We start from the raw sequence: 22,821 nt of genomic DNA, 5'->3' as shown, positions 1-22,821 counted from the left end.
GACTTTTAAGGGTCCATGTGCCAGGCATTCATGCTTAGGCACTAGAGACACAAATATAAGGAATGAAAGAATTCTACTCTTAAAAAGCTCCTGTTCTATGGCAAAGGCCAAAATAAAAATCTCTTTATTTCTGCTCATCCTTTAGAACTCCTTTCTAGGTTAACATTTTTATATTTGTCATATCTGCTCAACTTAGGTTGATATTTGAGCCTCAAAGTTTATAGGTTTAAGTGCCAGGTGATTTTTACAAACTTTTTTGCTAACCATAATTTAACTTGTAAAGGTCCGTATTGATCATACTTCAAGAACATTAAGTTTTGGATCTGATTTGAATTATTCTACTCGAGAAGATGCTCCGATTGGTCCTCACCTTCAAAGTATGCCATCTGAGCAGATAAGGAATCAGCTGACTGCTATGTCTTCTGTGCTTGCCAAGGCTTTGGAAGTTATCAAACCTGCTCATGTTTTGGTATGTATCATTAAACTTTCTAGGAGAAAATGAACTATGCATACTACTAAAGGATAGAATTAATTTATTTTTAACCAACTATTTGGGTGAGGTTCATCTGATAGCTGTTGCTCTCTTCTCCTCCCCTTTGTTTATATCCTCTTCTTTTATACACCAATTAGGAGAAATAACATGTTCCATTCCTTCTTTCTCCTTTCTGCACTAGTGCTTTCCTTTTACTCTTTGTCCTCTTCAAAACATCAGAATATCCACTCTACCCTTTTCAGGGCCTTTATTTTTCTTTTTTAACTTCTTCAATACTATTTGAAGACAGGTTCTGGAAGACATTTTTTTTCTTCTCCCCCATTTCAAGATTAGCATTGTGTCACAGCTCCTTCAGATTTATAGGTTTTTTTTGGGACCTTTCCAAAGTATTTTCAGTGTGTTTACTCACCTCTTTTGTCTTTTCATCAGAAATGCTAGAAATAACTTTATTCCATTAAAGGTCTATGTTCCCCCTGTGGGATTATATTCACCTTTGTAGGGTAACCTGTTCTTGGTTTAAAACGAACTTTTTGTGTGGTGTGATCCTTCTTGGGGTTTTTTTTCCGGGGGGGAGGGGGGATGAGGTTTAAGTACAAGATGCTAGATCTGATGTGATTCTGACTGTTTCCTGGTACTTGAACTTTGCAGTATTGCAACATTTTTCTTTGACATTAGAGCACTGGATTGGCTAAAATATTCCTTGGACTTTTCTTTGCAGATTTCTTTCAGTAGGTAATTTGTCAGAGTTGCCCTCTGGTACTAACAGATCTTGGCAGTTTCACTTAGGATTTCTTAATAATAGTGGCCAGGCTTTTAAAAATATTTTCAATCATTGTTTTTATGGAGTCTAATCTTTTGAATTTGTTCTAATATTTTTATTAACTGATGGAGTCACTAATTACTGCTTAGACTATTCTAGTTTTCAGGAGCAAGTTACTTAGGCAATGTTTATTGCTTAATTTTCTGAGGTATTCTTCCAGTTCTCTCCTGGAGCTTCTCTTTTCGTTTTTTAAAAAAAAATCTCTTAATTCATTTCTTCTAGGTAGATAGTCTTGTAGTCCTTGTGGAAAATCCATTTTTGCTCTTGAGTTTCTGCAGCTATAATGAAGTTACTCTGTTTTTTGAGGGAACTCTAGATTTGCACTACTGTTTTAATGTTAATTGGTGGTTTCTTTGACTTGATTTGGCGTTTTTTTTCCCTGATTTACTTATCTTTCCAACTTTGTTTCCTGAACCGGGGCTTTGTGCCAGAGCCAGGACTGGCTCCCCCCTTTCAGGTGGAGTAGTCAGACGTCCTTAGCTTTTTCCTACATCTCCTATATTGACCTCTTACTCCCAAGGTTTTTAGTCATCTGTCCCCATCTATGGGTCTTCAAAATTTAGGGTGTGCTGTGGTATTACAGGTCAGAGTGTTAGGGCGTTGAGAGTTCCTGCGTCTTGAAGTCTGGAAGTCTCTCGGTTTGATACTACTGTACTACTCCAGTCACTGCTTACTGTGCTGCAGTTCCCCAGGGCTTTCTGGAGCTTTTTAAGGAAAGCTTTCCACTCTTGTTGCTTCCAGACACAAAATTTTGCATGCTTTAGGTATCTCTGGTAATGATAGGGTGCTACTTTGCACAGGTGCTGGCTTTGCTGGCAGCCCTCAGTCTTCTGATAGATCTCTTTAAAGTTTTGGGGGCAGAACTCATATGCTCTAGTTTCTTATTGGATTTCTTGCCCATTGTTCATATGTCTACTTAACACCTTCTAGAGTAGATACGTGGGAGCTGAGTGGTCTGCCTCCTTGTAAGCAGCAACCATCTTAGAAGTTCCTCAGAGAAAATTATGCATGAGCTAGACTTTAACAGAAGTGTTTTAGAAAGCTTTTGACATTTAGAAAATCTTGTCAATATCTTAGAGAGATGTTGCAGTGGTTGGAATGCTGAACTTGGAGTTAAGACCTCCGGTTAGATTCTGCCTCAGAACTAACAGTATGGCCATCGGCAAGTCTCTTGACCTCTGTAAAATGGGAATAATAGTACCTGTTTTACAGATTGTTGTCAGGATCAAATACAGTAATACATAGAAAGCTCTTTGCAAGCCTTAAAGAACCACACAGATTTCTATTATTATTAATTGTATCACTTTCAGTTCTCTTCTTTTGTTTTATAATAGCAAGAAAAGGAAGAACAGCATCAGTTGGCTGTCACTGCTTATCTTAAAAATTCAAGAAAAGAGCATCAGCGCATCTTGGCTCGCCGGCAGACAATTGAGGAGAGGAAGGAGCGTCTTGAGAGCCTGAATATTCAGCGTGAGAAAGAAGAGTTAGAGCAGCGGGAAGCAGAGCTGCAGAAAGTCCGGAAAGCTGAGGAAGAGCGACTCCGCCAGGAAGCCAAGGAGAGGGAGAAAGAACGAATCTTACAGGAACATGAACAGATTAAAAAGAAAACTGTCCGTGAGCGGCTTGAGCAAATTAAGAAAACTGAACTTGGTGCCAAAGCTTTCAAAGATATTGATATTGAGGTATGTGTCTTATAAATCTGATTTGTAGTTCTTGGACTGATCCAGTTCTTTTGGTAGGAAAATGAGGAGCTAAATATTTTTCTCAGATTTTCCTTTTTTCATTAAAAAAAAAAGCCTTCCTGATTTTAAAGGAATAGAAATAAAGTTGTCTAAATATATCTGTTGTAAAAAAAACTAAAATGTGAAACTCATTACACCTTTGGAACCAATGGAATTGTTTTCTGTACACATTTCTTAGATAGTTGAGTGTCTTTATTTCTATTAGGACCTGGAAGAATTGGATCCAGATTTCATTATGGCCAAGCAGGTTGAACAACTAGAGAAAGAAAAGAAAGAACTTCAAGAACGCCTGAAAAACCAGGAGAAGAAGGTGGCAAAAGAGGAGGGGGTGGTTAACATTAATATACCAACTTTGTAGTATTTATTTCATATATCCTACAGCAATTCTTATTCTGTTTAGATTGACTACTTTGAAAGAGCAAAGCGATTAGAAGAAATACCGCTTATAAAGAGTGCCTATGAAGAACAGAGAGTCAAAGATATGGACCTTTGGGAACAGCAGGAAGAAGAAAGAGTAAGCTTTTTTATACGATTGCTACATCTTCTGCTCTTATGTAACTACAGTGTTAAGGGCCAAGGTAACAAAACTCTGACAGAACTCCAGGACAGTTGCATTTTTTTGTAATTCTTTAGACTATACTACAGAAATGCTCTGAAGATACTCCTATAGAAACATTTATATTTAGAGATCTTGGTCGCCCTTTCTGTTCTATGCTGAGATCTCAAATGTTGGAACTTGAAAATACAGGCGGCAACATCTGCCTTTGCCTCCCTGGCCCCTAGGTCACTCTGCCTGTTCATCTAGAGCCTGGGATCTTAGCCTTTCTTGGGTCATGGGCTTCTTTTTGTGGCAGTATGGTGAAGCCCATGGCTTAGAATCCATTTTAGAATAGTGTTTTTAAGTGCAAAAAATAAATTAGGATACAGTCAAAGCTATTATATTGAAATGCAACTTAGAAATATTTTGAAAAAAATAGCATAAGTTATGGAACCAGGTAAAGAACTCTTGCTCTAAATTGAGCCTTTCTTTGATACTTAGCAAGTATGTCAGTCTTCATATTCTGTTCTACTTTGTTTCTTCTGTTGTTGAATTACCTTTCTCTGACTTGCTTTTGACCCTTTTTTAAAACTCATTAATCTTGGTGTTATTGAGCATTTTAAGGAGGAAAATCCAATATACTTCAGAATTTTTAATTGCCAGTTTGCTACATAGCAATGACCCTTTCATGGGTATTCTTCAGGTATAATTCATTAAGCACTCTGATCTTCTTAAAGGCAAAGTCTTCAGGCTTAATCTGTTTACTTATACTTTCCACAAAGTTGGAGTAAAGCAATGTAGGATTTATTATAAATGATATTACCTTGATGAAATTGTGGGGATCAGGAGTATTGAAAAGCAGAAGGCCCTTGATTCTCTAGTATTGCAAAAATTAGCTAAATAAAACCACCAGGGAAATTGTTCTTTTACTTGCAGTTTGGCATTATTGTGCAAACCTTGTAATTGGAAAAAGTACCTAATCATGTTAGATTATAATTAGGGTGATCTCTAACAAAAGTTTTAGTGGGTCAAGAGAAAAATTATAGTGATACTCCTAATGGCTCTCCTAAATTTATTTTGATTGAGTAGTTAAATAATAAGTTAACAGAAGTTACTAAGGATATAGTAAGATCTATGGAAACTACTTCTAATTTTTAGGGAATCAACTTAGCATGCATTTATGTTTTAATATTAAAATTAGATTGAGTTTTTTTGAAACTAACAGTGGATGTGTATTTTACAGATTACTACTATGCAACTGGAACGTGAAAAAGCCCTTGAACATAAGAATCGAATGTCAAGAATGCTAGAAGATAGAGATTTATTTGTAGAGAGACTCAAGGCAGCACGACAATCTGTTTATGAGGTAACTGTCTTAATGGTTCTTTCATTGAAGAGTCCTTACAAGGACTTCTGCACTATGTCAGTAGATTCCATGATTTCATTCACGTGTGTACTCCCCACAGTGGTACAGATTGCCAGCCATCTGCTATTCCATATCTTCTTATCTTACTCATTACTTATCCCTATCCTATAAATATTCCATAGAACATCTTGTCACTGGAGGCTGTCCTTTGGGTTTCTTGAACATTTTGTGAGTACCAGTTCAACACTTCGAGCTGCCTTCTTACCATCTTTATCTGTTGTTAAATGACCAACCCACTTAATTTTCAGATTAGTCCGTTTCCTAGATTCTCTATTCATGCCTTTTTTTGTGAAACAAGTTATAGTTAGTATTGTGCAGCAGTTGATTTCAGCCCACCGTGATTCATTGTTACCCTGGGGTCACCTAAAGTTATCATCAAAACATTGGTGGCAAAAAAAAATGACCTTTTATATCAGGAAATAGCTTGGCATCATTGATACTGTCGTGTATGTTTCCCAAATGTAGTTTGCCTCATTCTCCAGTTCTCAGACCCTGCCACAGGGCTTCTATAATACACATGTATTAATGGATTAACAGAAGATCTTCCATCTAACTGATTCATTATTTGAGCAGTATGCATTATTCATTCTATATGTGGATTGTTAGGTTGACCTCTTTGGTGGCCATGGATCTCATTAAGGGGACCTGGTATCTTCACTGTGATGGAATTAGCAGCATAATGTTGCCCACAAACAAGTATTTTGAAGACTTGGACATGATTAGAGAATCTTTTCCAATTGTACTCTTTAGGATAGCCTCACTGATAAATATCCTTTCAGCATATGGTCTCTTCCCTGATAATGTTTATGAGTCTTTGAAGTGATAGATTCATCAGTATCTACATTCCTGCTATCTGCTGGCTTTGGGTGGAAGGGAGAGGAGCTTAAGCTGTTGGGTGTTTATAATATTTGCCAACAATTTCTGTTTAATAATTGAACTCAGCATTTATACACATGTATATTTCTACATATTTTTTACAAAGACATGTGTAAGCAAAAGGGAAAAGGTTAAAAATGTTTCTTAATTCCAAATATAGCTCTGCATAATAAATGTATTATATAGTGCTGGTCTAGAGCACCATCCTATTGTTGCAGGCAAGAGTTTGTCATTTTTTTTCATGCATTGTAGGAAAAACTTAAACAATTTGAAGAAAGACTTGCTGAAGAAAGGCGCAATCGCTTGGAAGAACGGAAGAAACAGCGCAAGGAGGAGCGCCGTGTGACTTACTACCGGGAAAAGGAGGAGGAGGAGCAGCGGCTGGCTGAGGAGCAAATGCTTAAAGGTGGGGAAGTGGGGGTGAGCTAGGTCAGTGATGTAATGTGGAGAGGATATTTATTGTGTGGGGGTATTTCACATATTCCATGTACTTAATGCATAAAGGAATAGCATAGATTTTCCAGCATTTGGCACAGTAGATGCCAAAATGATTGTTTAATCTTGATTTTCCTCTCATTTGAGAATTAGGAGAGACAAATGTAGCTTCTTCCTTCACCCCCTCACCCTTTTTTTATATTGGTTTTAAAAACGTGTATTCAAGCCTTAAGTTTTCTATGGCATCCATTGCCACCTGGAATTCTTGGGGGCAGTTTGTAATAGAAACATATATATAGCAGAGATTGTGTCAGAGTTAGAAAGCCAGAGGTAAAATGTGGTGAAAGAAGGGTAAAATTTTAAACAAGTTATAATTCCACAAATTTTTGTAGAACGTGAAGAGAGGGAGCGTGCTGAACGTGAAAAACGTGAGGAAGAACAACGCGAATATCAGGAGCATGTCAAGAAGCTTGAAGAAGTTGAAAGGAAAAAGCGTCAGAGAGAAATGGAAATTGAAGAAAGAGAACGTCGTAGAGAAGAAGAGAGAAGGATAGCAGATGATTCACTTTCTAGAAAGGTTAGCATGAAAATACTCATTTTTCTCCCATCTCAGTGTTCTTGTTGACTAGAGTTTACTTACATTTTATCAAAAATACTTATATGCTGGTTTGATCTCTTAATTCATCAGAACAGTCAGGCATTCCCTGAAAGACAAATATAATTAAATTTGGTGGATGTGACTGTACAGGAAAAATATAATTGTGACTGTGAATTGCAGATACATTTTTTTGTTTGTGTTTTTTTTGGGGGGGGGAGCAGTTGGGGTTAAGTGACTTGCCCAAGGTCACAGAGCTAGTTTTTGTGTTAAGTGTCTGAGGCTGGATTTGAGCTCAGGTCTTCCTGACTCCAGGGCCAGTGCTGTATTCACTGTAACCTACTGCCCCAATTGCTGATACATTTAATTTATACCTGTGTTTGTCTGGGTTAAAAAAGAGCCTTTACCTCATTTAACTGCATCAGTCTATAGAAGTCTTTCATAGTATAAAGCTTTCCCTAGAGTTTGTGAAAGGAGTCAGTTTAATCTGTGACCCTCTCCTTGTGAAGCAAACCCACTCTGCGTGCACAAGTGATCTCATTCCACCTTGTCTTCTTCCAGCAGATTGTCCCTTTTATTATCCCTACCCTCTCTCACTAATCATTTTCTTAGTGATCAAAATAGCTATTTTAAAATTTTATTTTTAAATTTATTTTTAGTTTTTAACATTCACTTCCATAAGTTTAAAATTTTCATCCTTTTCTCTCTGCAAGACAGCATGCAATCTGATATTGCTCTACACATACATTCCTATTAAGCACATTTTCACATTAGGCATGTTGCTTAGAAGAATTATAGTGAATGAGAGACATCATGAGAAAGTAAATAGTCTGCTTCACTCTGCATTCCGACTCCATAGTTTTTTCTCTGGATGTGGATGGCATTTACCTTCATGAGTTCTTTGGAATTGTTTTAGATCCTTGCATTGCTGAGAAGGGCTAAATCTGTCAAAATCAGTGTTCGTACTCTGTGACTCTTTCTGTGAACAGTGTTCTCCTTACTTCACTCAGCATCAGTTCGCATAAGTCTTTCCAGGTTTTTCTGAAGTCCTCTTGCTCATCATCACAATATTATTCCATTACATTCATATACCAACAACTTGTTCAGCCATTCCCTAATTGATGGGCATCCCTTCAATTTCCAGTTCTTGGCCACCACAAAAAGAGCTGCTATAAACATTTTGTACACATCTCACACTAATCTTTAATGGTTTACTCAACGTCTATTGGCTCCTTTCCTATGTCTTTCCTATCCTCAAACCTTTGCTTGCTCTGTCTGTCCCTACTAGCTATTGTTCTTTGTCTGCTCCCATTTGTGGCTAAATTTCTTGGAGAACATTAAGTTTCTATCACTTTTGCTCCCTCTTCTTAACTGCAGTCTGACTTCTAAGCAACTCCATCATTCAATTGAAACTGCTATCCCAAGTTATCTCTTACTTGACAAGTGTAATGGCATTTTCTTAATCCTTTCTTGTTAATCTCTGCCACCTTTTGACACTGTGGGCCACTTTATTTTCTTTTAAGTTTTTATGGCAATGCTCTCTTACCTTTTTTTGGTTTCCTTTGCTGAGTCTTCATTTTGTACCTCCTCACAGGACTTGGTCCTGGGCTCTCTTCTTTCCCTTTGACTTGTTCATCTCATCAGCTCCTGTGGTTTCAATTATTATCTCTTTGCAAATGACTCTCACAACTATGTCACCAACTGTAACCTCACTGCTGACCTCCAGAATCATATCTCCAGCTGCTTGTTTTAGATATTTTTAGACTACTCAAACATGTCTAAAACTGATCTCATCATCTTTCCCCAAACCCTCTCCTCTCCCTAACTTTACTATCTCTGTTGAGGGTACTACCATCCTTCTAGTCACCCAGCCTCAAAATCCATATGTCATACTTGAATCATTACTCCCACTCATCACCCACATCTGTTGTCTACATCCCTTTGTCTCTCATACCCTGGTACAGCCCTCATCCCTCTCCTAATGCAATGACTGCCTGGTGGGTTTTCCTCTCTCCACTTCATTCCATCTTCCACTCACCTGCCAAAGTGGATCTGCCTAAAGTGAAAGTATGACTTTCTGACCCCTCATTTGATGAACTACAACTTCCTGTGGCCTTCAAATGCTCTGTTCGGCTTAAAGTGCTTCCTTCACACCAACCTACACCTTTGTGGAGGTGGCAGGTCCACAGGTGTTGTATATTTAATATTTTGGGCTTTTCAAAGTGTGTTTGTGTGTATTCACATATATAGTGATATCTGCATCAAATGATGCCTTCTCTAGTTCAGGGTGGGGATAGAGGGAGACAGTTTGGAACTTAAAATGTAACAACTTTTAAAAAATACTGGATGATTCTTTTTTTTTTCTTTTGGAGGGTGAAAGATACTGGGGAAAAACCAGTGTCATAACAAACAAAAGATATCAACAAAAACTTAAAAAAGAATTTCAGAATCTGACTCCCTCTAACATACCTTATTCCTTGCCATATATTCAGGGATCCAATGACACTGGCTTCCTTGCTTTTCCTCCCAAGTCATACTCTCCTTGTAGTTTTACTGGCTGTCCTCTATACTTGGAATGATTTCCCTCCTCAGCTGTACCTCCTAGCTTACTTAATAGCTTCCCTCAAGTCTTAATGTAAATTCCCACCTTCTGAAAGAAGCCTTTCCCAGGGGCAGCTAGGTGACACAGTGAATAGAGCACTGGCCCTGGAGTCAGAAGGACCCGAGTTCCAATCTGGCCTCAGACACTTAATACTTGCTAGCCATGTAACCTTGGGCAAGTAACTTAACCCCAACAGCTCTGCCTTCCCCTCCCCCCCCAAAAAAGAAGCCTTTCTCAATCTTCCTTAATCTTAGTGCTTTCTGCCTAAGACCACCTGCAATATAGTCTCTCTCTATACTCACACACACACACTCACTTGTTTGTACATAATTGTTTGCATGTTGTCTTTAGAATGTTACCTTGAAAGGCAGGGACTGTTTTTTGCCTTTCATTTTATTCCATGGTGCTTCACAATGCCTGGGACAAAGTAAGTGCTTACTAAATGCTAGTAGACTGAAATTCTGTACCCTGAAAGTAGGATGAAAATTTTAAAGAATAGAAATTATTTTTATAGGTGCTTAAAAAAATTTTTTTTTAAGCAGTCAGGGTTAAGTAACTTGCTCGAGGTTACACGGCCAGTTATTTTTTGTGTGGGAGCCGAGTATCTGAGGCCGGAACCGATCCCAGGTCTCCTGACGATGGGGCCAGCACTCTGCTGCCACCTGGCTGCCCCTTCGTGCTTTAATTCTTAAGGGTATTTTTTTTCTTTAAGTTTTCTAAAATTTGTAAAGATACTTTATAAGGAAAATTTATTTTAAAAACCTCTAATTTTATAATCTCGTGTAATTTTAGGACTTTTAAAGAATACTTTTATTAATTGTTCTTGACATGAATAAATAAATTTTTTTTTAAAGGCTTATACATGTGTTCCTGATATTTTACTTTGGTTGATATAGGATACTCGTTGGGGTGATAGAGACTCTGAGAGCACTTGGAGAAGAGGTCCTGAAGTAGAATCAGAATGGAGACGTCCACCAGAAAAGTAAGTGTGATTGAGGGAAATTGCATTGATTAACTAGTCTTTTTTTTTTTTTAAACAGTATTTGAAAATAATGACATGATTTTATTTTAGATGCCATATGGAGAAGTATGCACATAGTGATTACTTATCCAACTTTTACAGTATTTTTTTTTTAAGCAATTGGGGTTAAGTAACTTGCTCAAGGTTACACGGCCAGTTATTTTTTGTGTGGAAGCAGAGTATCTGAGGCCGGAACCGATCCCAGGTTATCCCGACTCTGGGGCCCGTGCTCTCACTGCGCCACCTGGCCGCCCCTGTTTCTGACATCTTGATAATTCTGAGGGTTTTTTTTCTATAATGAATGAATAGTAACCTAGGCATTGTAAACTTGGCAGAATTAATAGTTATTCTTTAAAAAAAAAAACAATGCCTTAATGGGAAAAAAGATGTTACTGTAACAAATTTTATTCAAAGCAAACCAAGTAATTGAATAAATTTTTTTTTTGTTCAGTTGTTTCAGTCCTGTCCAACTCTCCATGACCCCATTTGGGGTTTTCTTGGCAAAGATATTGGAGTAATTTACTACCATTTCCTTTTCCAGTTCATTTTACAGATGAGGAAACTGAGGCAAACAGGGTAAAGTGACTTGCCCAAGATCATACAGCTTGTAAGTTTCTGATGCTGGAATTGAAATCAGGTCTTCCTGACTCTAGGCCCAGCATTCTATCCACTCAGCCATCTAGCTGCTATTTGATCAGAGGCCCCTTTTAATTTAAAGTTGCTGCCCTGATCTTGTTTTACAAATAAAATATTTAATTCACTAGCATTTTACTACCACATTATAGTTCCAAATTGAAACTTACTGAAACAAATTGAAACTGGGTTTGGAAATAAGTGAAGTGCAACTTGCTTTTTGGAATGATCTCGTACAGATGTCTTTGATCCAATATTTTGATTAATTCTGAAGAATTTTAACTTGTAATTTCACAGGGAGTGGCGGCGTGGAGAAGGTCGTGATGAGGAGAGGTCTCTTCGAAGAGATGAGGAGAGGTCTCTTCGAAGAGATGAGGACCGACCAAGACGTGCAGGAGATGATGAAGAAAGAGACTCTTTAAGAACAGATGAAGACCGCATTCCCCGACGTGGCACGGATGATGATAGGCCCCTTAGACGTGGTGCTGATGAAGACAGATTCCCTCGTCGTGGGGCTGATGATGACCGACTTTGGCGCAATACAGATGATGATCGGCCTCCCAGACGGGGTCTAGATGAAGACAGGGGAACATGGCGTTCTACAGATGATGATAGACCACCTAGGCGGGGACTAGATGATGATAGAGGAAATTGGCGAACATCTGATGAGGATAGAGGTCCCAGGCGTGGAATTGATGATGATAGAGGACCTAGGCGTGGTGCTGATGAGGAAAAGTCATCTTGGCGCAATACAGATGATGATAGGGGTCCTAGGCGTGGCATGGATGATGATAGGGGTCCTAGGCGTGGCTTGGATGATGATAGGGGACCTCGGAGAAACACAGATGATGATAGAATTTCCAGGCGTGGAGATGATGATAGGGGAACTTGGCGTAATCTGGATGATGATAGACTCTCTAGACGTAGCGAAGATGACCGAATCCCCAGGCGTGGTGATGATTCAAGACCTGGTCTTTGGAGACCAGTTGGCAAACCAGGTAAAATGCAGTTTTCTTAAATAACCTTGGTCTGGTTGCTTCTTATCTGTTGGGTGTTCTCTTGTTAATCATGATTTAAACAGTTAGAATGGTCATTTTTTTCATTCCTTCTCTGTGCTTTCATATGCCCATATTTATTGGGTATATGCTTTATGCAAAGCACTGTACTTGCTAGATACTTTCTGTCTTTGAGGTATTTCTAATGTAACAAGAGAGACAATGAGCCTGTGAAATAATTTGAGAGAATCATAGCTTTAGAACTGGAAAAGAGCTTAAGAGGTCATCTTATTTAACTCCCTTTAAAAAAAAATTGGTTCAAGTCCAAGAACTTAGTGATTTGCCCAAAGTCACATAGGTTGTGGAAGAATTCCATGATTTGAGACTATTTACTTCTAACCTGTAAGATTATAAATAATACAAGACTTTTTCAGACTCAGGTAATTAAAAACTAATTTAACAGTAAGATTTGAATTTTGACTAAATGGATATTAAATGTTGACACTAATACTCCCCAGTGAATTGTTGGGTTTGTTGAATTAAATTTTATAAATGTGCAATCAAAAGACAAAGGAGCTCTAGATCCTTAGTTAGAATCCCTAATTGTGAGAGGAAAAAATCCATTAGGGGGTAGGGCAGGAGTATGTTAAATCCCTTAGTTGAAAAATTACTGAAATATTGGAAAAGGTGGGAGCTGCTCGACAGGATCATGCATGCGGTTATATTCTGCTTTCATCTCTTTTCACCAGAAGTTTTTAACTTAGAGGTATACTCCCCACCCCCTCAAATTTGAGGGGGAGGGTAGAGGCTCATGCCTGTTAAACAAGAGTCCTATGCTTTATTTTATAAAACGGTATGAAGTATGAAAAGAGCTTAAATTTTCCCAAGAGTGGTTATTCTGTTCATGTGAATAATAATTTAAAAACAGCCAGTAAGTCTATGATTTAGGAGTTTTTAAATTTTTTTTTATCATAGCTAAGCATTTTGAATTCAGTATTTGGGTTACTGCTCAATTAACAATAATGGGAGTTAACAGTTACATACCACTTGTGGAATAAACTATTAGTAATACTATTAGTAAAGCTATTAGAAATGTATTTCATTTCATGTTTCTTTTTAAAATAGGTGGCTGGAGAGAGAGAGAGAAAGCAAGAGAGGAAAGCTGGGCTCCACCTAGAGAGTCTAGGCCATCAGAAGACCGTGAATGGGATAGAGACAAAGAAAGGGATAGAGACCAAGATCGTGAAGAAAATGATAAAGAACATGAAAGAGAGAGAGATGGAGATCGTGAAGATCGTTTCAGGCGATCTAGGTTTGACTGTCTGTACTGTTGGGGGGGGGGATTGCTCTATTTAAAATCCTGCTACATTTGGGGAAATGGGAGGACTTTTTTAGACTTAAGAATGGTAGTGCTAAGTTTTTTTTAATTTGTATGAGAAGATGGAAGCTTAATGTCTTACTTTTTCTGTTAGTGGGGATGGTTTTTATATTGCTATTTCCAGATATCATTAACTGGAACATTTTGTTTCCATGGTGTACTTTTGCCAGATCAGTGACTGAAATTGAAGAGTAATGTCACTTATTTTAAATGTGGGTAAAAATTGGCCTTTTGTATATGTTCTTACTAATAAGATCTCGAAAGAAGTCCAAAAACAAATTGGTTGGTTACCTTTTAATTTTTAAATATCAATAGGGATGAGGCTGGATGGAGAAGACCAGCTGAGGAAGCCTCAAGTTGGAGAGATTCAAATCGCCGTGATGAATGGGATAGAGATGACCGTCGTGGTCGTGACAGAGATGATCGAGGGGGAAGAGACTTAAGAGATCGACGCGATGACAGAGACAGAAGAGGGCCCCTAAGGAGTGAGCGTGAAGAAAGTAAGGACCTTTAATGTCGGGTCTGTGAACTTGGATAGGGGGAAATAATTGTGTTTATTTGCATTAATCTCTAATTGAAATTTAGCATTTCCTTCTATGATTACCTTCTGAAATGAGATCTGTAAGCAGCACCAGACCAGGGAAGGTCTGTAACACGAAAAGAGTCAAGTACCTCAACTGGATTTTGTTTAGCAGTTATTTGGTTGAGTTTCTACACAAATACCAAGTTAATGATTCATTGTTACAAACATGTTATTCAAATATTCATAGATTACAGTGAATTTAAACGAACATAACCAGCAAAAAGCATGTGTTTAGGAGAAAAGCAGTTCAGCTTACTTAAAAAAATGTGCTGAGAAGCAATTTAACCAACATAGATGCTTAGGTTGATAAGCAAAAATAGAGTTCACATTTTCCCATTAAACCCTCCTATCTGAGGGCAATAAAATAAATACTCATTGCTTTGCCAGTTTGTATGATCTGGTAAATCACAAGTATTTGTCAGTGGCTTCTGTTGGTTAGAAGCTGGTTCAGAGACTTTGGGAACGTCCTTTAAGTGATAAAGACCTTTCAGTTCTTTGGGAACAAGATGGAACCTTGTCATAAAGGTTCAACTTACTTGTAGGTATACTCAAGGGTCTCATGCACTAGGGAGTGGGTGCAAAGTTTTATGTCTATTTTGCTTTTTTTGTTTTCAAGTGCCACCTATTTCTTTCATACAGACTAGATAGCAAACACAATATTTTGTTCACTGGCTAAAAAGGGGAGCTGGGGGGGGGGTTCTCTTATGTTCTGAATAATTTGTAGTTTTCTTTTTTAGAGTCCTGAGTGCCAAGGAAACAGTGTTACCAAACATTTTTCTTGTGTATTTTAGCAAGCTCCTGGAGACGCACTGAGGAAAGGAAAGATGAGCGAGCTGAAGAGCGTGAGACTCCTCGTCGAATTCCTCCTCCTGCTCTTTCAAGAGACCGAGAAAGAGAAGGTGAAAAGGAGAGGGGGGGCTCATGGAGAACAGAAAAAGATAGAGAATCCAGAGAATCCCGAGAATCTCTTCGTCGAACCAAAAATGAGACTGACGAAGATGGATGGACCACTGTACGACGTTAAATCTCAAGAAAAACACAGTCTAAACTGGTGTTTTGTCATAGGTTTGGTCACATTCAAGGATTATTATATTTGTGCTTAAACCATTCTAAATTGGATTTCTTTAACTAATGTTGTTTCACCATAACATGAAAAGCATGAACTTGTATTAATCCTATATAGATTGATCATGCATTGTATCTGCAGCAGGAAGTTGGAAAACTGAATGCCATTTTCTGAAATTTGAAGTGTTGCATTATTTCACTGATCATTTGTTTACAAGAAAAATTTTTTAAAACCCATAAAATTTAAAATGTGAAAACTTCAGGTATTGAGTAGCACATATATCTCAGTATGAAACTGATCTTTTTTCTTTTCAATTTCAAAATATCTAGTCTTATTTTGGAATGAGGTAAGGTTCTGTCATAGAAAAATGTATTTGAGTATCTTTAAAGCAGTGGTATCAAAAAAAACCAACTGAAACAATTTTCATTTACACTAGAGCTGTTATTGAAACATACCTCTTGAGGTATTTTGAGTCAAGGCTTTTTGAGGTATTTATTATCTGAATTTAGAAAAGGTTTTAGATTCACATTAAGTGCAGTAAGCGTTATGAACATTGGATACGGTGGAATTGTCTGTAGGTCTTACTTGAACGCTGGTGGATTTGGAACAATTTGAAGTCACTGTTCTAATGAAATATGAGTACTGCTCATGTGTGAAACCAGAAAAATACAGCTTTTAAATGGAAAGCATTGGGTGAATCTAGTGCTGAGTTTTTTCTGTTGCCAATAGCAAACTGCTTTTCCATTAATGGAGAATTCATGCCTTTCAAGCATTTTAAATATGACAATATTTATAAATGTGTGGTTTTGGAGGAATTGTTTAAATTCTTTTCCTAATTTCTTTTGTCTTCAGGATAGATTCTTTCAGCAAGTACTTTGTAGTAATGACTGTGTTGACTTCAATTTTGAAGTGTAGTAGCCATGTTAATTATTAACTCTTTGGTCTTATTGAAGCCAACACAGTACTTGCTGCTGTGTTTTTTCTTCAATGATAAAATAAAATACTTACAGAATTTGCTTGTCTTGATTTTAATCTCTATCATTGTACTTTATTCCAAAAAGTAGTAGGTCTTGTGATTAATTTATGCTGCTTCAGTCACTTTTTCTTATTTGGTTTCAAGGATTTTCTCATTGTCTTCAGTTTAATATCACTTGTTATTTTTCAGTATTTCAGATTTCAGCATTGTGGAAAATGAGCCAAAATTACAAAGCTAATGAAACTTGTCCTCTTTCTCTTTCTTCATAATTACATGGGAAGTTGCTTAGTTTTCAATTTTATGACTTCTGTGATTTGTCCTTCCTGTACAATGTAATGCCAGCTATGGGTTTATTTTTGTTTTCAGGGAAAACTAAAAAACATCCCTATTAATCTTTTAGATTTCCACCTTAGTGATGTTTGAACAAATTATTTTTTTAAGAGCTGTTGTAATATAGACCTAAGACCAGAAGAGGGAGTATTACCACTTTAGAAACAGGAAAGTGAAAGCAGTTGTCAGGTTTATACATTTTGTTTTAGTCAGTGATGGAAAACCCTTGGAAAAAATTGGTTGCCCTCATATCTAATTATTTAATGTGTAGAATATTTACCAAATACTATCTCAATTTCTACAGATGAGAAAGCTACATGACATACTCAGTCTGTTATTTTGTATTTGGATTAGTACCCTGGAAATTTTATCCTTAATTCTTTTAAGAGCTCTTTAAACTTTGTTTATATGCTTTATGAGTTAAATTAGCTTAAACTAAAAACCATGTGACTACACAGCCCCTAGCTTTATGAATAGGTCATGTTAAGTTGATTTATAAGAATTTTGAAGCTATTTCACATAAAAAGAATTACAAATGGTGGTAAAGTTCTTGAGACAGAAATCATCCTTGAATGGCCATGCAACCAAAATAGTACACAGCTTAGTCTCACTCACTTTTGGGTCTGAGGAAAAAAAATTCTATCCCTTCTTAATGGTGCAGTGTGTTCTCTTGGCAAAAGAGAAAAGCAACCTTACCTCATCAGTCCCATAGCCTACCTACCTCTCCTTTTCAATCAAAGATCTCATTCCCTCATAATGATTCAGTCACATTACTTTTAGCCTAATTCACCTGTGAAAGACTAGTATAACCTTCCCACAAATATTTCCATTTTTTAAGAGAAAATGCTTTTGCATCCTAATAAAGGGATGTGGCAATACTTTGAGGAGCGCCTAACCTGGGGATATCTGTAGGGTCAGTTCCTTTAAGCTGTCTACTTTTCATAGCTTTTTCTTACTCCTTTGAAACCCTGCAATTTCTTCTGAAGCCTCAGAGCTTTCATAATGGTCCTGAATGTGACAGGATCTTTTTAAAGTTGGTACTTAGTCATTTAATAAAGAGCTTATTGTTTAAAAAGTACACATTCTTCCTAATACACCATCATTGGAAGGTCACAACTACTTAGGTACTGGCAGGTATCCCCATCTACAGATGAGAAAATGAGGCTCAAGAGAGGGTATGACTTGTTCATTGTAACTTAACAAATATCAGATTTCATGCTAACCCTAATTAAGTCTCTGTGCAAGTTGTGTTAACTTCTGCTACTACACCATGCTCACAGTCCCCTTCAACAAGTGCCACAGCTGAAATGTCAAAAGACCATACTTTTGAAATGAGGATTTTTTTTTAAGAATTAGTCAACATGCCAATACTAATCTCCCTTCTGATCTTAACTGATTGACCTTCCAATAGATTAATAGCAAAAGCAAGAATTCCATTGTTTGTCTTTAAAAAGCAGTTGCAAATTTAAATTACACTTATTTCATGGTCTGAGTTAATTTGCTAACTATACATTTAGATTTACTTTTCTGTGGTTGGAGTGTCTTGCCTACAACCATTTACTTGTAAACACTAAAACAGTGAAGTAACCTTGGTGGGAGTCTGGAGACCAGAGCCCTTAGTCTTAGATCAACCATAAATTAGCTAAGTGATATTTGGAAAAGATAGGCCCTATATGGGCCTGTTTTCTTAAGCTGCTAAAATGAGTGGATTGGATTAATATCTTAGGTCTTTTCTCACTGTTATGTTTACTTAATATTCAGATAATTTATGCAACTAGTAACTTTGTATCTGCCTCCAATTATGTCAGGAAAAATAATGCACTTGTTTGTTAAGGAAAAAAAATAAGATTTATACCAGACCATTAAGTGTCAGCATCCTTTTCTGGAAGACCATGAGGACATTTTAACAGGTAGAAGAGGAAATAACTTGGGCTGAGAGTGCTGGAACCTCAAATAGAAGTAGGTCCTTAGTTAACAGTTGCCATTAATATGACCACTATTACATCTATAGATTGCTGTTTTCCAACCTCCATAGCAGTACAACTGTGAAACTTTCAAGCACTTAGAAATGAGCCCTAAGAGTGTTTTCAGACTCCCTATTTTTAAAAGATTTCTTTTGAGTCATTACCAGCTTTGGTTCAAGATAAGGCTTTTAAGTTGAAGCCTGACTTTGGTGGGGGGAAGTGGAGTATTATTTACTTAGGGTCTGACAAGCATTCTTAACAAAACAATGCTAACAAAGCCAATTGCTTTCCTAGTAAAAGTTTAACTAGACAAGTGAAAAATTGTACTTGAGCCTTTTTTTAAACGATGGTGTTTAGAAACCACTGTCACAACTACTGCATTCAGATCCCAGGTTATCGTAAAAGCAAAATTTTGAAAAATAAGCAATTTGGGCTCAAAAACTTAAATTTAAGAATCCATTTCTTTTTAAAAGATGGGGGGGTGTATGTGTTGTTATAGTTTAGAGGGCACTTGTAGTGGCCAAATTGCTTTTTAGTTGCTGTGGTAAAAGTAACTACCAACAGCAAAGACAATTCCAGTACAAAGATTTGACAAACTATCTGAATTAGCCTGTATTGTCTAAATCATTGAAATTGACGGCATCATTATATCTAACCAACTTAAAAGTTCTGCCTGTTTTAAGTTAGCGGCTGAGAATGCAGGTGCAGAATATATACCTGCTGATTAAAGTGATGAAACAAGCAACTACTCTGCCCTGTTCATCACCAGAAGTCTCAAAGTGCTCATTTCCCTTGGATTAAATAATTGATGGTGTTCACACATGTTTCTTTCAGATTATAGCTCATCTCCCCATTTTTATTTTTTTTTCCTGAAGCCCCTTGTCTTTCTGATATTGTTATGTAAGAACTAACATAGAAACACCACTTAAGTGTAGCTCTTAACATTCAAAGGCAAGAAAGGTACAGGTTGAGGGGAAAATGAACTGAGGTGAAATGATCCAGCCTAAAAAGCCCTACTTTTAAAGGGATGAAGAATTGATTTTCTGAGGTAGGCAACTGCATTATACTATCAGCTCCTCCCTTTTAAAGAAAGATAACATTGGTCAGGTGTGAGGTAGTCCTATCTCCCTTTTAAGGCTGATGCTACAGTCATAGTGCTAACATAAGAAAAGCTCCAACAGTCACAAAGAGGTTAGATACAAGTTGAATGTAGGGTCTGCACTTCTTGCTTCCAGTAACCTCATCCACAAGCCCTAAATGTTTCCAGGCCTGTCTTAAGACAAAGGTTTCCCCTGTTAAATTTGGGAGCAAACTGGACAGTCTTACTTTACTTCACTGCTGAGTAGGCAAAGATGCAGGGCCATATATAACCTGCCAACATAAGCCGTATACCTCCTCCCTCCCAAGTTCCATAGGCAGGTCAGCCCCATAATTTAGAGAGATGTAAGGAAAAAAAAAAAAAAAGAAATGAGAGTCCAGGGAAGGTCTGAGCAAGAATAATAAATTCATATACTATTACTGTATAAACACACAACCAAGTTTTAAACAGCACCATTTCCAAGTGTATACACAGTATGATATGCAACTTGGCACAGTTTCTAGGGTAAGAGGAAAAAAAAGCTAGTTTCTCTAATTTGGCAATAGACGATCTGATATAGAACAATAAACTGTCTTTAGCTTAAGTGCAATTCAGTTTGTGTACTTGACCTCTCCAGCACAATGTAAATAAGCAATCTTGAGTCAACACTCAAATTAATATTAGAAAGTAAACCATCACTTCCCATCATAAAACACTGTTGTCAGATTCTTGCTTTAGCTGGAATTAAGGTAACAGAAAAAGGAATGTCAAGAAATATTATTTGCTAAGGATAGGTTACCTTAGTCCCTTTGGGAGAACAATGCACTCCCTAGTAAACACCATGAAGTAGTCTTCATTTTGTGGACACACCATAAAACCTACAATTCCTTTAGCCCAGTTTAGAGGCTTTTAAAAAATATGTGACTTAAAGTGCCTCCATAAGTTGATTCATAAAAGTAAAACATCCAAGATTAAACAGAATATTTCATACTGATATGTCCATCTAAAATTAGATAATTGTATACAGTAAACAAATACAGTGCATCTAAGCTGTGATATAATTGAATCGGTAATTCAGCACCCAGACATAAATGAGCTCTAGGTGTGTACAAACTAGACTTTTAAGTTATACATAAACCAGTTTTCTTTTTACATTCTATTCTCAATCGGCGCCCCATATATGTGTACATAAATATGTATGTTATGTATATACACATATACATATAGAAAAGTAATACGCCCAGACTTGAAACAAAAACAAGACATCCAAAGTTTAAATCGCAAACGACTGTTCATTCCACTTTCTCCGGTTTCCTTCCTCGGAAGCCAACAGGAAGAGGTGGGCGCAGAGAACAACAAAAATCTCCAAACACAAAATCCTTTCAGCGGATCTTCTTGCCCAAGACGTTCCTGGCATTTTTGATTTGTTTGGTGGCGTGCGCCTGCATTTTGGAAAGGGGACAGTATTTGATGGTATGGGCATTGTCCCCGCTGGCCCCGCACAGGGGGCACGTGTACCTCCGCAGCACCGGGCACAGTACGCGCCCGTCGGGTCCCTTCAGGATGTGGGTCGTGTAGAGCGCCACGGCCTCCTTGTTGTTCCTGCAGAACACACAGACCTGCAGGTCGGGCTTCAGCAGCCGTCCCCCCGGCTTCGGCCCGCTCTGCAGCCGGGGCTCGGCCGCCCCTCCCCACGCCGGAGCCCGCTCCCTCTCCAAGGGCTCCGGGGCGCAATCGAAGAGAACCGCGGTCGCGGCGGCCGGCCCGGCGCCGCCCGAGAAGGGGCTGAAGTCGGCGAAGCGCTCCTCCAGCAGGCCGTCGGCGGGGTGGCCTGCGCACAGCTCCAGGTCCCGCAGATCCAGGGCGCTGCCGAAATACGGGGTCGTGGCCGCCTCGTCGTCGTCCTCGTCCTCGTCGTCGGGCGGCCCCAGCGCCGCCGTCGCCACCACCATCCCTCCGGCGGCCCCGGCGTGGGGCGAACAGCAGGACGATGACGACGACGAGGATGGGGAGGCGGGGTCCCCGCCGAAGCCCTTCTCTTCGCCCACCGCCTTGGTGATGAGCGTGGCGAGCCCCAGGTAGTCGTTCCACGAGTTGAAGGCGCTCCCGGCTCCGTGGGGATGGTGGCTCTTAGCAGTCACGTAGCGAGCGCTCTGCAAAAAAGCCATGGGCGGGGGGTGCTGGCGCTGGTGGGGGTGATGGTGCGGCGGCGGGAGCTTGCTGGCCATAGCCTGGAAAGCCTCCATCGGGGACTGCGCGCACTTCTCCCCACGCAGCCCGCTTTCTCAGCCCCGGAGCGGGGCAGAGGGGGCCAAGCCGAGCCAGAGAAGGGGGGTGGGGCCGGTTCGGCAGATTTTATCGCCCACCCACCATCCCCCTTCTTCTTCCTCCTCCTCCTCCTCCTCCTCCTCCTCGATGTCGTCGTCCCTTCCCCGCCCCCTTCGCGTTCCCCCGCCCCAAACAAGTTCGCCAGCGCCCCCGGGGCTGCTCCCGCTCGCTTTTTTGCAGCTGGGGCTCCAGGGAGGCTGCGAGGAGGCGGACCGAGCGCCCGGGGATGAGGTGGGGGGGGGAAGGGTCGCCTTGGCTCTCCTCCCGCCGCACAGCCTCCCCGCCCCACGTGCAGCCGCGACCGCCCCGCCCTGGGGGGGCGGTGGGGATGGTTTCGTTCTGGGGCCCCGGGGGGGGGGGGGGGGGGGGGGGGAGGAGGCCCAGCCCGGGGCCGGTGCTAATTGGCTGGAAGCCAGAACTCCCCCCACTCCGGGGCCGCCGCTCCGGACGCTGATTGGTAGACGCCGTGGAAGGGGCTGTTCTGTCTCCGTAGATGCATGGGAGAAGGAGGGGTGGGGGGGAGGGTGCGGAGGAGAAGGAGGGAAAAGGTGGTGGGCGGTGCAGTGGATTCGAATCCCGCCTTCGCCCCGGCGCTGGTGTCCGGGCTTTGGGAGCAGGTGAAGAGGCCTTGTGTCTTTCCTAGCTCCGGGAGCTGGTTCTTGCACTGGGCAGAGCTAGCCATGATTCACGTCCGCGACCAAGCATGGGCCTACTTCCTCGCGCGCGCGGACACATGCACACACACCTGCCAATTTGAGATCATTCTTAGCATGCTTGGGTGGGGTGGGGGAAGGAGATGAGGATGCGCGTTTTCATCTAGGTTGAGGAAGAGCTCCCGTTTTTACTCGGACACAGAAGGAAATAGGGAAAGTAATTCCTTAGCGAATGGGATAGCTGACAGGTATCTCGGGGCTGACGAAATGTGAAGCTCTGTGCGGGGGG

At 39.7% G+C, this 22,821-nt stretch overlaps 2 protein-coding genes and 1 long non-coding RNA gene across 5 annotated transcripts in view; 2 read left to right on the top strand and 1 right to left on the bottom strand.

Moving 5' to 3' along the window:
• Nucleotides 1-16,215, top strand: part of EIF3A (eukaryotic translation initiation factor 3 subunit A) — a 41,097-nt gene extending 24,882 nt beyond the window's left edge. The window contains exons 11-22 of the mRNA XM_069099065.1: nucleotides 284-469; nucleotides 2,648-2,995; nucleotides 3,261-3,365; nucleotides 3,456-3,569; nucleotides 4,837-4,959; nucleotides 6,148-6,301; nucleotides 6,723-6,907; nucleotides 10,424-10,509; nucleotides 11,479-12,179; nucleotides 13,302-13,488; nucleotides 13,870-14,054; nucleotides 14,929-16,215. Of these exons, the coding sequence (XP_068955166.1) occupies nucleotides 284-469; nucleotides 2,648-2,995; nucleotides 3,261-3,365; nucleotides 3,456-3,569; nucleotides 4,837-4,959; nucleotides 6,148-6,301; nucleotides 6,723-6,907; nucleotides 10,424-10,509; nucleotides 11,479-12,179; nucleotides 13,302-13,488; nucleotides 13,870-14,054; nucleotides 14,929-15,161 (2,607 nt within the window). The 3' untranslated portion in view covers nucleotides 15,162-16,215. The remainder of the gene's footprint in view (nucleotides 1-283; nucleotides 470-2,647; nucleotides 2,996-3,260; nucleotides 3,366-3,455; nucleotides 3,570-4,836; nucleotides 4,960-6,147; nucleotides 6,302-6,722; nucleotides 6,908-10,423; nucleotides 10,510-11,478; nucleotides 12,180-13,301; nucleotides 13,489-13,869; nucleotides 14,055-14,928) is intronic.
• Nucleotides 16,216-20,692: 4,477 nt separating this feature from the next.
• NANOS1 (nanos C2HC-type zinc finger 1) lies at nucleotides 20,693-22,000 on the bottom strand. The gene has a single exon (XM_069099067.1). It carries the CDS (start codon nucleotides 21,795-21,797, stop codon nucleotides 20,934-20,936), a length of 864 nt encoding a protein of 287 aa, XP_068955168.1. The 5' UTR covers nucleotides 21,798-22,000; the 3' UTR covers nucleotides 20,693-20,933.
• A 641-nt stretch (nucleotides 22,001-22,641) lies between these two features.
• Nucleotides 22,642-22,821, top strand: part of LOC138169537 (uncharacterized) — a 285,918-nt gene continuing 285,738 nt past the window's right edge. For all 3 annotated transcript variants that reach the window (XR_011170377.1, XR_011170376.1, XR_011170378.1), the window contains exon 1: nucleotides 22,642-22,780. This is a non-coding gene — a long non-coding RNA (uncharacterized lncRNA). The remainder of the gene's footprint in view (nucleotides 22,781-22,821) is intronic.

Source organism: Petaurus breviceps, unplaced genomic scaffold (genome assembly GCF_028583685.1).
Source record: "Petaurus breviceps papuanus isolate PSGF00001 unplaced genomic scaffold, PetGlider_PUasm1.0 37, whole genome shotgun sequence".
Taxonomy (NCBI): Eukaryota; Metazoa; Chordata; class Mammalia; order Diprotodontia; family Petauridae; genus Petaurus; species Petaurus breviceps.
Note: the sequence above shows the minus strand (reverse complement) of the source record. Positions and strands in the feature narration are given on the sequence as shown.

Excerpts from the sequence above, each read along its gene's own strand:
- NANOS1 (XM_069099067.1), bottom strand. The coding sequence starts at position 21,797 with ATGGAGGCTTTCCAGGCTATGGCCAGCAAGCTCCCGCCGCCGCACCAT.